Source organism: Capricornis sumatraensis, chromosome 6, assembly GCF_032405125.1.
Source record: "Capricornis sumatraensis isolate serow.1 chromosome 6, serow.2, whole genome shotgun sequence".
Taxonomy (NCBI): Eukaryota; Metazoa; Chordata; class Mammalia; order Artiodactyla; family Bovidae; genus Capricornis; species Capricornis sumatraensis.
The window spans coordinates 17,074,942-17,087,229 of NC_091074.1; the positions used below are offsets into that span (position 1 = coordinate 17,074,942).

A 12,288-nucleotide genomic window follows, 5' to 3' on the forward strand; every position below is an offset into this window, starting at 1 on the left:
CTATATGCAGGTCAGGAAGCAACGGTTAGAACTGAACATGGAACAACAGACTAGTTCCAAATAGGAAAAGGAGTATGTTAAGGCTGTATATTGTCACCCTGCTTATTTAACTTATATGCAGAGTACATCATGAGAAATGCTGGGCTGGATGAGGCACAAGCTGGAATCAAGATTGCCAGGAGAAATATTAATAACCTCAGATATGCAGATGACACCACCCTTATGGCAGAAAGTGAAGAGGAACTAAAAAGCCTCTTGATGAAAGTGAAAGAGGAGAGTGAAAAAGTTGGCTTAAAGATGGTTCTCAACATTCAGAAAAGTAAGATCATGGCATCTGGTCCCATCACTTCATGGGTAATAGATGGGGAAACAGTGGAAACAGTGTCTGACTTTATTTTGGGGGGCTCCAAAATCACTGCAGATGGTGACTGCAGCCATGAAATTAAAAGACTCTTACTCCTTGGAAGGAAAGTTATGACCAACCTAGACAGCATATTAAAAAGCAGAGACATTACTTTGTTAACAAAGGTCTATCTAGTCAGAGCTATGGTTTTTCCAGTGGTCATGTATGGACGTGAGAGTTGGACTATGAAGAAAGCTGAGCGCAGAAAAATGGATGCTTTTGAACTGTGGTGTTGGAGAAGACTCTTGAGAGTCCCTTGGACTGCAAGAAGATCCAACCAGTCCATGCTAAAGGAGATCAGTCCTGGGTGTTCTTTGGAAGGAATGATGCTAAAGCTGAAACTCCAATACTTTGGCCACCTGATGCAAAGAGTTGACTCATTGGAAAAGACTCTGATGCTGGGAGGGATTGGGAGCAGGAGGAGAAGGGGATGACAGAGGATGAGATGGCTGGATGGCATCACCAACTCGATGGACATGAGTTTGAGTGAACTCTGGTAGTTGGTGATGGACAGGGAGGCCTGGAGTGCTACAATTCATGGAGTCGTAAAGAGTCAGACACGACTGAGTGACTGAACTGAACTGAACTGAGTTTATTCCTACAAGAACTTCCTCACTTAATATATTCTGAAGTATCCTAAAATGCTCGAGAGGTGTGTGAAAATGCATTTAGTGGAAGTGGATAAAGAAAAAGCTTAGAAGGAGATGGTCTGAAAAACAAACTCTGTTTTCTTCAAAGGAAATGCCATCAGAAGAGATGGCGGGACCTCTAACTATTGGGTGACACTATGAGTAACTTTCTTCTCCAGAGGTCTTTGCACATTTACAGGCATGAGTGACAATGCTACTCTATTCACAGACCTGTAACAAAGCTCAGTCACTGGAAATGCTTCACAGATTATATAAACCAGGAATAATATAAGCTACTATTATAATAATATTTTGGCCACCTGATGCAAAGAGCTGACTCACTGGAAAAGACCCTGATGCTAGGAAAGATTGAATGCAGGAGAAGGGGATGACAGAGGATGAGATGGTTGGATGGATCTCTGACTCAATGGACATGAGTTTGAGCAAGCTCTGGGAGATGGTGAAGGACAGGGAAGCCTGGCGTGCTGCAGTCCGTGGGGTCGCAAAGAGTCGGACATGACTGAGTGACTGAACAACAACAATTATAATAATATCTGTTGAGAATTTTATGTTATAAACTGTCCTAAACCTAAGATGGGCACCATATATGTTACTAGTTCTTGTGACTTTTTTTGGGACTATTGTAACATTAATAGTACTGTAGTAAAAAAAGCATCCTATTATTAAGTAGAGGAAAGAAAGAGAAAAACAAAGGAGGGAAGGAGAAGTAGGGAGAGAATACGATGAGAAGAAGATGAAGGAGACAACTATAGAAAAGAGGGTCTGACTCTGCTGCAGGTGAGCATTCTCCCCAGAAAGCCTTTGCCGCAGAGCCAGGGGGCTGGCTCCCATGTGCAGACTGAAGAGACTGGGGTCAGCTCTGCCTCTCAGCGCCCCCAGTGGACCCTGCAGTTCCATGCATCGGAGAGCAGGGGTTATTAAGCACAGCCTGGCTCACGGCTGAGGGGACTCAGAGGCCTGTGACTGACTCTCATGCTGACGAGGCCCCAGCAAATTCGAGGCTGGCCTGGCACAGAGCAGTGGCCTCTCCTGAAGCTGCCCTGTTTCTACCGGGTGAGTCGCTTGCACGATGGGCACCCGTGTTTTCGTAAGAGTCCGTTGCAGTTTTACCTTGGTATATGGGGCAACAACTGACCCAGATATTTATTTCTGATGTCACTTAGATGAAAAAAAAAGAAAGAAACCTCATTCTCAAGTTTTAAAAATTGTCAGTCATTATGAAGTAATTAAGACCCAAAGTATTACATAAAATTCCTCGAGCAGCTCAACCCCCCTCTAAGGTTTTTTCCCTCATATTACATTACGACTCCATTAGATGTGATTTGAAAATAACGATGCGGGCATATTCATCAATTGCTTTTGCAATTATGTTTTAAGAACTGCTTGCTATAGCAAATTCCTCTTCATCTCCCTCCTAAATCTCTGAGAATATAATCCCAAAATAATGAAAGAACAGCCTGTTTCTAGTGCAGCTGCTGCTGCTGCTGTCACTTCAGTCGTGTCTGACTCTGTGTGACCCCATAGATGGCAGCCCACCAGGCTCCCCCGTCCCTGGGATTCCCCAGGCAAGAACACTGGAGTGGGTTGCCATTTCCTTCTCCAATGCATGAAAGTGAAACGCGAAAGTGAAGTCGCTCAGTGTGTCCGACTCTTAGCAACCCAATGGACTTGCAGCCACCAGGCTCCTCCATCCATGGGATTTTCCTGGCTGAGTATAATGTTTTTACTATTGTTCCTTCTCATTTATTTTCCATTTAAATAAATGGCCTATTCAAATTTTACATCAGATATGCCAAAATACTGACTCATGTAACTACTTGGAGTCTGTTGGTCTATTGACCTTTGACCACCACACCTGTTCCCAACCATGAATTAAGCTGCTCAAGGAGAGAGGTGATGGAAAAGTCAAACAAGCTAGAGAAAATGAAAACATCAAGGACATAAGAAGAATATACTGAACATACAGTATCTTCAGAGACTCTATAAAGCCTCAAAATTCATTCATCAACTCTCCTCGTAAATGACAAACAGCAGAAAATACCACGGAGGAGTCCTCAGCCACTGAACACAGCAAGGAGGGAAGGTCATGAACCTGAGGGGCCGAGGTCTTGTGCTGCCTCCTGTCCTGGTGCTTGCCAGCTGTCAGCCCTTTGAAGCTATAGAAATATCTTCCTCCTCCTCTGTGATGCCTAATGCTGGATGGAATTATTGTAGCACACTCGAAATATCTCTAGCAAAGGGTGCTCAAGTCTATTTTGTTCCAACCCTGGGAACTCTGGACAGCCTGTTAGCATGGGGGCTCCACGGCTGTGTGAGCTCAAGAGGCCATGTGACTTGGTCAAGCCTCTGCCCAGGTACAGGCACTCTGGTTCTGGAAGCCAGGGGTGAAGAGCATACTGTGAAGACCGAAAGCTTCTCTGAGTTCAGTAAGAGTGCATGAATGTGTCAATCATCTTCACAATGTCATCTCTCTTACAGACTCAAGGTCAGGAGTAGGCGTGAGAGAGATGGCTCGTCAGGTCTTCGGGACCGGCTTGGTGGACAAAATCAATTTGCAGACTGTTCCCAACTCCACGGGCCCTGCAGGTCCACAGCCAAGACTGGAAACCAGACCTAGGGAAGCTCTGAAAGAGGGCAAGGCAGTAACGCCCACTGGTCGGATGACTTCCTTTTTTGTTCCGAGGCTGAGGGAAATGAGCGATGCCAGCACACAGGTTAACAGGAGAGGCTCCGGTGGGCTTTGCTGTCACACCCTCAGCTTTGCTCCTGGCTGCTCCCGGACTCAGCCCTGAGAGCATCCAGCTCTCAGAACATACAAACTGACTGGTAAAAAAATCCCAGTGCTCGATTTTTCAGAAAACAAAGTCTAGCCTCACTGAAATGATAACCAGGACTTAGTTGACAAAAAATAATGATCTCTCGAAATCTTAACATTTTCAAACTCAACAGCCACAGCCACTCTGAAATCATGATTCCCATCCTCACTTAAAAGGGCATGAAGAGTGGACAGGCTGTATTTGGTCCTAGGGGTTATAACTAGGAGTCACAGGACCTCAGCCTCAGGGTTTGCTTTCTGCCTGGTGGTTTGAAAGAGGCAAGCATTTTCATCCTGCCTACTGCAAGTTCAAGGTTAATATTACGTCTAATATAAAAGGAGCAGAAAGTGATCAAATTGCTTATAGCAAGAACCTGAAGAGCAGAATTCTTGCATTTTCAGGGATATGTCAATAACTTAGTAATTTACCTTGACTGACACTGAAAAGAGTACAATAAGACTTAACTATGCACTAAAGAGAGATTTAATGTAGTCTGCAAGGAATTAAGAAACAGTTTTATGTTGCTTGGTAAAATCTGCTAATAACAGAACTCATTACTACTTTGGAAAAGAATGGGGTCATTAATCTCACGCAAGATACACAGACATGTACATCCACCCAAACACTTCAGAAATTAAGTCGAACTAAAAAAGTATATTAAGTTTCTTCTATTAGTGGGAAAATTACTCAGTGCTTTGTTAGAGCTCTTAAGCATGGAGGAAACTAGGATTTGCATTTGGAGAGGGGGTTGGATATGACCTCTTGAGAACACAGAGGAGGAAAAGAAGACATCGGCTTTTGTTTGTTGTGTCATGCACACATTCCGTGTGCTGAGCCCATGACCCTGCCAAGTGATGCTTCCTAACCCATTGCTTTTACCTTTAATATGCCCGAGAGCTGGAGTCACAGAAAGTGTACGTCCTGGATTTGCTACTCCCAATATGACATGATTTGATTTTCAAATAAGAACCTCACCATAACTATATGGGCTTCATAAATCAGCAACACCCCCATTTTGTAAGAAAGGCAACTCTTTGAGGATAAAGAGTGATATGGCCTCGGCATGGACATCACAGCGGGAGGTGACAGGACCCTCCCAATCCCTGCTCCTCCCAAGCCCCAGCACCTGCTCAAGACTTCTACCAAATGCACTGTGTGAAAATCCACCAGAGTCTTCTGATGACAAAGAAACATGTCTGGGCCTCTGAGTTTCTGTGGTGACTGTGTAGATCTCTCTTACAAGAGAAAGTTGCACAGCCCCTTTCATGCTTCTGGGTTTGGTGCCACTTGGCTGTGCAGATTTCTAAAAGCTTTTGAATAGACTAATGAACATGGAATTGTTCTGAACATCTGTAAGCAAAATACGAAAAGATATTACCCAGTGAATGAACATCCTGGGTTTTCTTGCCAGAAATGGGGTTATTTGTGTATTAGGCTAATGCACTGAAATTAACCCAGAATGCTTACCCATGGCAGAATGTCTTTTCATATTTTCATCTGTGTCGTCGTGATTATAAAATGTAAGGATAATTCTCTATCAGGGTATTCAAGATACTGAATGGCTCAATTACTTCTAAAATCAACGTAGGAAAGCAACAGCATGCCAGTTAATCAGTTGGTTTGCATAACAAGTGTGTGATCTGTGTGAGTATGCATGTGTGTATTTGTGTATGTGTGTGTGTGTAAAACCGGGGTCAGCACAACTCTTTAAATGTGAAAGTTCAAGCTTTCCTCTGACTACAGAGAAAGAATTCTGGCAGACAGGTACTAGCATTTTTCAACTCTGTTTCATATACAATGACACAGAGTACCTAGTACAAAGTCTTGCATATATGGTACATTCCCAATCAATGGTGAATTTAATTCATACAAGAAAGCCTACACGAAATTGAGGCTCCTCCTGGCTGTGCCCTCCCAGGCTTTTATGGGTTCTCCAGTGCCAGGCATATACTCAGCTATTAAGGAACACCATGTGAATGAATGAATCCTTGGAAATCATTTTAGGAACAGAATGATGGCCACTAAGACTTTTCAGGACATCTCTTAGAGACAGATGGGACAAATGAGCAGCAGCAGCCTAACAGTGACTGTGAGCAATGCTACCCTGCATCCAAGCTGAGACTGGGTTCTTGGTGCAGGAGCTGGTGGTGGCCAGCTCTCAGAGGACTCAGAGTTCAGGCTTAAAATACCTGGCAAGGACTTCCCTGGTGGTCCAGTGGCTAGGACGCTATACTTCCAAACTCCAGGGAGCCAGGTTCGATCCCCAGTCAGGGAACTAAACTCCCACATGCCACAACTAAAAGATCCCGACGGACACAACTAAGACCTGGTACAGCCAAATAAAGGCAAATAAAATAAATAAACACAGATTAAAAAAAAACAAAAAACAAACACCTGGCAGATGTAAGTTTCTCAGTCTCTGAGCTCCAGTGCTAACTAATGAATCTGAGAAAGGGAGGTTTAAGTGCCTATTACAAGAGGGTGGTCACTCTTAAATCAGGTTTAAATGAAATGATGGACATGTGTGAGGGACATGGGGATCTGTAAGGAAATGCAAAGACCACAGCCTTTGGAAAATCATGGCGACCAGGCTCCCGACTCTCAGCTTCGAAGGCCAAATTCCATTTCTACACTGAATTTAACAAGGTTAATCCAATAGGGAGAGAACGACCTGTGTAGACTAAACTCACAATAGACTGACACATACATCTCAGGATAGCTTCTTACTGAATTGGAAATGAGTGTTAGAACTATCTGGCTGGTCTTGTCTCCTTGCTCTTTCTTCATGTAAATAACCTCCCTAAGAGGACAAAAGATGAGAAGTTTCTATAGGGTGCTGATCAGATCAAGTGCAGTTAATGATAGAACTTAAAAGTGTCATGGCCTCAGGCTCTGGGAGTCTATCCAGCAAGCCAAACCTTACGGAGCGACCTATGTGGGGTGGGAGGCAGCAGGACCTCCCCTTTCCCAGGCCGGCCATCAGGTTACTCGGAGGTCCTGAAGACCCAGAAGCTGAGCTCTCTTCTAAGAGACTGCCTATCTCAGCTCTGATGCATTACAGGTTTATTTTACACTTCATTCCTAAAAGGCAACTTTGCAAATACCCGAGGAACTGTTTTCCCCAAGGATTTCTACGTGTATCAGGCTTCAGATGCACACACATCACCCAACATGTAACAGACCCACTGGGGAATCATTAATGAATGGCCCCATGGGGGCCACCTCCTCTCCTGGCTCTTACCAGAAGTCACAGGTCTGTTCCACGTGCCTAGGCACAACTCCAGTTCAGGTTTCTGAATTGCTGGCCCATCAATAGCCACACAGAAACCCACCGGTCAGACATTAATATACAGCCTGTCTGGGTATATAACTGCTTTCACACTCATGTGCATACCCACTAGCAAGCGGGCATGACCAACTTCATAAAGTGGTTCTGGTTCCATGGTTTGTGATCACTGATCTGTTCATCAAGACAATGCTCATGGAAGCTCGGACACAAGCTCTGACTGCTGGAAGCACCTCCCAGGTGACCGTTCATGGCAGAAGGGAATAGGAGCTAACTTCATGGGTTCTGAGAACCCCTCCCTGAGTGTGGACCCTGTAATTCTGGAACCTGCCCCAAGAGATCCAACGGCACCTCAGACTCAGGTGTCCTGCTCTGTGAGGGAAGGAGGTTGGCACAATCCAGGTCCTTAGGCTTCTTCTCTGAAAGGAAAGAAGAAAGATAGGGAGGAAGGAAGGAAAGAACACCTTTAAAAAGACTCCTGGTTGTGATCAATGTCTTACAAGCTTAACTGCAAACACAAGAGTAAGCAATTTGAAATAAACGCAAACACCAGAGCACAGACTAGTGTTTCTCTCACATGAAACCTCAGCAATGATTATACATCTTATCAGAGCTTGGGTTTTTCTCTCCTGCAAGGCAGACCCACCCAGGGCTAACTTGTTCAACAAGGCTTTGAGCACCCCAGGCCCCAGCGGGGAGGCCCAACCAGTACAGCCTGTTTTCTGTTTTCCCCATCCCTCTCCTTGGTCAAAAACCTTTAATTAGCTGGTTACCATAATGACTCTCGCTGGGGACCTTGCTTGTTCTCCTTCCCTGCTACTCCCACAGATCTGAAGGCTCCATCACTTCTGGGCCAGACAGACCTTTCCATCACAGCCTCTCTAGGCCTTTTTGTTTTTCTCTTTCATGATAAGAACAACAACAACAACAACAACAAAAAGCCTGGGGAAAGAAATCATCTCTCCTTCTGTGTCTGTGTCTATAACTATCTTTTCCCAATCAGGAACAAGTTTCCATGACAACCATGCTTCCGGATGCCACCACTAACTTAGCAGGTAGTGTTCATATCAAACAGAGAGTTCTTTACCAACCTCCGTGATTTCGGTATTTCACCATTGCTACAGGCCTCTAATGTGCCAGATGTCGGCGTGAACTATATCTTAAAAGGGATTTTTTTTTCCTTTTTCCTTGCAAACATCAGCAAGACTCAAAAGAATGCTTGCTATTTTCCTTTCAGTAATCATGAGAAAGCATACCAAAAGGTTCAAAAGTATACATGAAAGAAAACGTAGGAAGGAGGGAAGCACAAATAGGTGGATGAAAAATGGCTGGGCCATGATGACAGCTGGGTGACTTACACCACGGTCAATGGCATAAGTTTTGAGCTGAGGGCTAAACGTCGGGAGATATGACCCTGGCTAAGTCACTTATTTTCTCTGAGCCTCAACACTGCCTTTGTAAAACACAGAAGCTGAGACCCTTCATGGGGCTGTTTGAAAGACTGAATGGAAAAAAAAGATGAAAAAAGCGCTTGTACACTGTTTGGCCAGTGGCTCAGGGGTAAAGAACCTGCCTGCCACGCAGGAGACTCAGGAGATATGGGTTCAAGCCCTGGGTCAGGAAGACCCCTGGAAGAGGAAATGGCAGCCCACTCCAGTATTCTTGCCTGGGAAATCCCATGGACAGAGGAGCCTGGAGGGCTACAGCCCATGGGGTCACAAAGAGTTGGACATGACTGAGCACAAGCTACTTAATGGTGTCTGGCACACAGTAGGAATTCAACAAAAGGGCAATTATCATGTTGTTCTTCTTATGGTGAAGAACTTAATTGGAGAGAGTCTGAGCAAACAGCAACCACAATATTCTAACTGCTGATTAACATTTTGCTGGTAGAGGGTAACAACATAAGCAGTAGATATCTGGATGTTATCTTAGCAACCTTTTCTCTTAAGCTATTAAGTTGTGTCTGCAATTATAAGAAGGAATATATTCATTTCCATTCCTAAGACTTAAGAGGATACACCTGGGCAATCTCCAGGGTTCATCTGAATCTCTCTATTTATAGTTCTGCATAAGCTGTTTCATTTTGAAACAGAAGCAAAGGGGAAAAAAAAAAGATTAACCATTAACATATTTGTCTGATATTCCATATTCTCAGCATCAATCAGAATATTTCACTTTTTCTCCAGCAGGAAGAAAAATAAGAATAGGAATATTTTTATGATAATTTCATAGTTGCACAGTTCAAATCTCACGTCAAAACCAGAATGCATATTGTAGCACACAAATCAACACGCTCATTATTGAACGAATTCCTACACTCCAGCTCCTCCCTGCCTCATCCTCAGTGCCCCTAAAGAGCTGATAGGGCCCTCCACAGATAACACCAATGTGAATCTTTATTTTTAAACAATAAAACTATTTACAAATTTTTAAAAATCCTACTTCTGTCAATGTGATGGACTCTATGCTAGATAAACTCTCTCTATTAAGAACTGTTTAAGATAGTAAATAAAATATTCTTTTTAAAAATGTGTTTTACAGTATAGATGTGCCTCAAAAAATTAAAAACAGAACTATCATATGATTCAATGACTTCTCTTCTGGGTATATTTACAAAGATAGAGAAATCCATGTCTTAAAGAGATATCTGGGTTCCCATGCTCACTGCAGCATTATTTAAAATTATTCACCATTATTCACCATTATTTGAAATGGCCAAGGTATGGAAACAATCTTAAGTATTTGTCAGTGAACGGAAAAAGAAGACGTGCCACATACACAATGGAACACAATTCAGCCTAAAAATGAAGGAAATCCTGCCATGTGCAATAACATGGATGAACCTGCAGGATATTATGCTAAGCAAAATAAGCTAGACACAGAAAAAACAAACATTGTACGATTTCACTCAGAAGTGGAATCTAAAAAAATTGAACTCACAGAACCATAGTAGAATGGTGGTTACCAGGGAAATGGGGAGATTTTGGTCAAAGGGTACAAACTTTCCTTCATGTAAAATGAATTAGTTCTAGAGATACAATGTACAGTGTGGTGACTGTACTTAATACAGTAGTATATACTTGGAATCGTCGAAGAGAATAGATCAAAGGTGCTTTCATCACACATAAAAAAAGTTTGTGAGGAGGTGGGTATGTTAATTAGCTTGATTATTAGAATAACTTCACTATGTATACCAAAGTATCACATTTTACCTCTTAAATATACACCATTTTTATTTTTAAAATGAAAAATAAAGTGTTAAAATAGAAAAATAATATGTTTTAAATGCTGGCAGAAAGATAAAAAAAAATCTTCGAAGGCCAGAAACAATAAAACAAAACAAATTTCAGAAAGATAATTTGGTAATTGAGATAGAATATGTCATGGAAGCATCTGCCTATCCAGGTCAGCAAATATTTTTCTGTAAAGGGCCAGATCATAAACATTTTAGGTTTCAGAGGCCATACAGTCTCAGAGGCATCCACTCAACTCTGAGACTGTGGCATGAAAACATTCACAGATAACATAAACAAAGAGCAAATGACTGTGTTTCAAAAAGATTTTACTTACATAAACAGACAGTAGGCAGAATTTAGCCTGCAAGCCACAGTTTGCCAGTCCCTCAGTATAGCCTGATTATTAGCGGTTTTCCCTCAAGAAAGAAGTCTGGTAGATGACATACTTGTCCCAGGTGATAGAATGATGCGGTAATGGTCCCAATTTCTTCACATCTCCCTATAAACACACAGACTCCAGGCTAGACCACGTGAGCCACTGTGGTCAATGGGACCATAGCAATGAGACACAGAAACTTGAAAAGTACCAGCAGAATGGTGCTTGTTCTCTCTTACTCTGCATCTGCCATCGGGTAAATTTACCCAGTGTGCTGAAGACATACTCATCATCCTCATTACCCTAGGCAAGAACAGGTGACGGCAGCAGCAATTGCCAGATACATGATGAAGCCACTGACCACCAATTAGCCCCCAAGGAACCCAACAGTCGACTGCAGTCCCCTGAATGAACCCAGATGAAATCAGCAGAAGAACCATCCAGCTGAACGTAGTCTACATTGCTGACCCACAGAATCATAAGGTAACAAATGATCATTTTAGAGATTATGTTTCAGGGTAATTTTTCTGCAAGAAAAGCTACATGGCACATTCTGTAGAAAGTCTATTGTTTTCTAAAAATACAAAGTGAAAGGTTAGCAACTATATTTACAGAAATGGGCAAGAGAAAAATGAAAAAACACACAAAAATTTATTTCCATTTTGAAGATCCTGTCACCTGCCAGCAGAGACAAATCTAGAAAGTCTTCCTACCTGAGCAGACTTCTTTATAAGTAGGATTGGGAGTATAGCCTCCTGCATAACCAACTTGAGTTGAATATACACCTTTCAGGGTCCAGAATTTCCTTTCAGCTCCCCAGAAACAGCCCATTCCTAAGAAAAACATGATACTGGTTAGTCCTTTATCAAAAACAAGGCAGTCATTGCCTATCAGGAGCCCTATCACACTAGGAAAAAGTTCTTCTTGTTACCTGGTAATCAAACATGAGTAAGATTTTATCTTTTGAAGAAGTAGAGTTTTTACCATCTAAAAAAGAATTTTATTTAAGGTTATTTTCACAGAATGTCTCCTTGCTTTTGTTACTGTTGTTCAGTCACTAAGTTATATCTCACTCTTTTCGACCCCGCGCACTGCAGCACGCTGGGCTCCTCTGTCCTCCACTGTCTCCCCAAGTCTGTTCAAACTCATGTCCATTTAGTCAGGGAGGCTTTCTAATTGTCTCATCCTCTTTGCTTTAGTTGTGTAAAAACTTTATTTATTTATTTATTTTTTAAATCTTTAATTCTTACATGTGTTCCCAAACATGAACCCCCCTCCCACCTCCCTCCCCATAACATCTCTGTGTGTGTAAAAACTTAAAAAAAAAAAAAACCCTCAAATTTTAATAGTTTGTAAAGTTATACCTTTTGAAATAATAAAGCAAAAGGGTAACTGCATTTGGTGAATGATTTCCACACCCAGTTCATTATGGACTTGTCAAAACATAATAAGTTGTAGGAACAGTAGAAATTTATTTAATGATCAGTATCCTGGTCAGGCTTTCTTTAAAAATTCTAA

The 12,288-nt window shown here is 42.3% G+C and overlaps 1 protein-coding gene across 3 annotated transcripts in view; it reads right to left on the bottom strand.

Moving 5' to 3' along the window:
• The window catches only part of MSRA (methionine sulfoxide reductase A), a 374,837-nt gene that overhangs the window by 176,940 nt on the left and 185,609 nt on the right, over positions 1 to 12,288 (bottom strand). For 2 of the 3 annotated variants that reach the window (XM_068974235.1, XM_068974234.1), the window contains one exon: positions 11,484 to 11,603. The exons of the other annotated variant lie outside the window; for it this stretch is intronic. In XM_068974235.1, the coding sequence (XP_068830336.1) occupies positions 11,484 to 11,603 (120 nt within the window). The remainder of the gene's footprint in view (positions 1 to 11,483; positions 11,604 to 12,288) is intronic. 3 annotated transcript variants of the gene reach the window in all.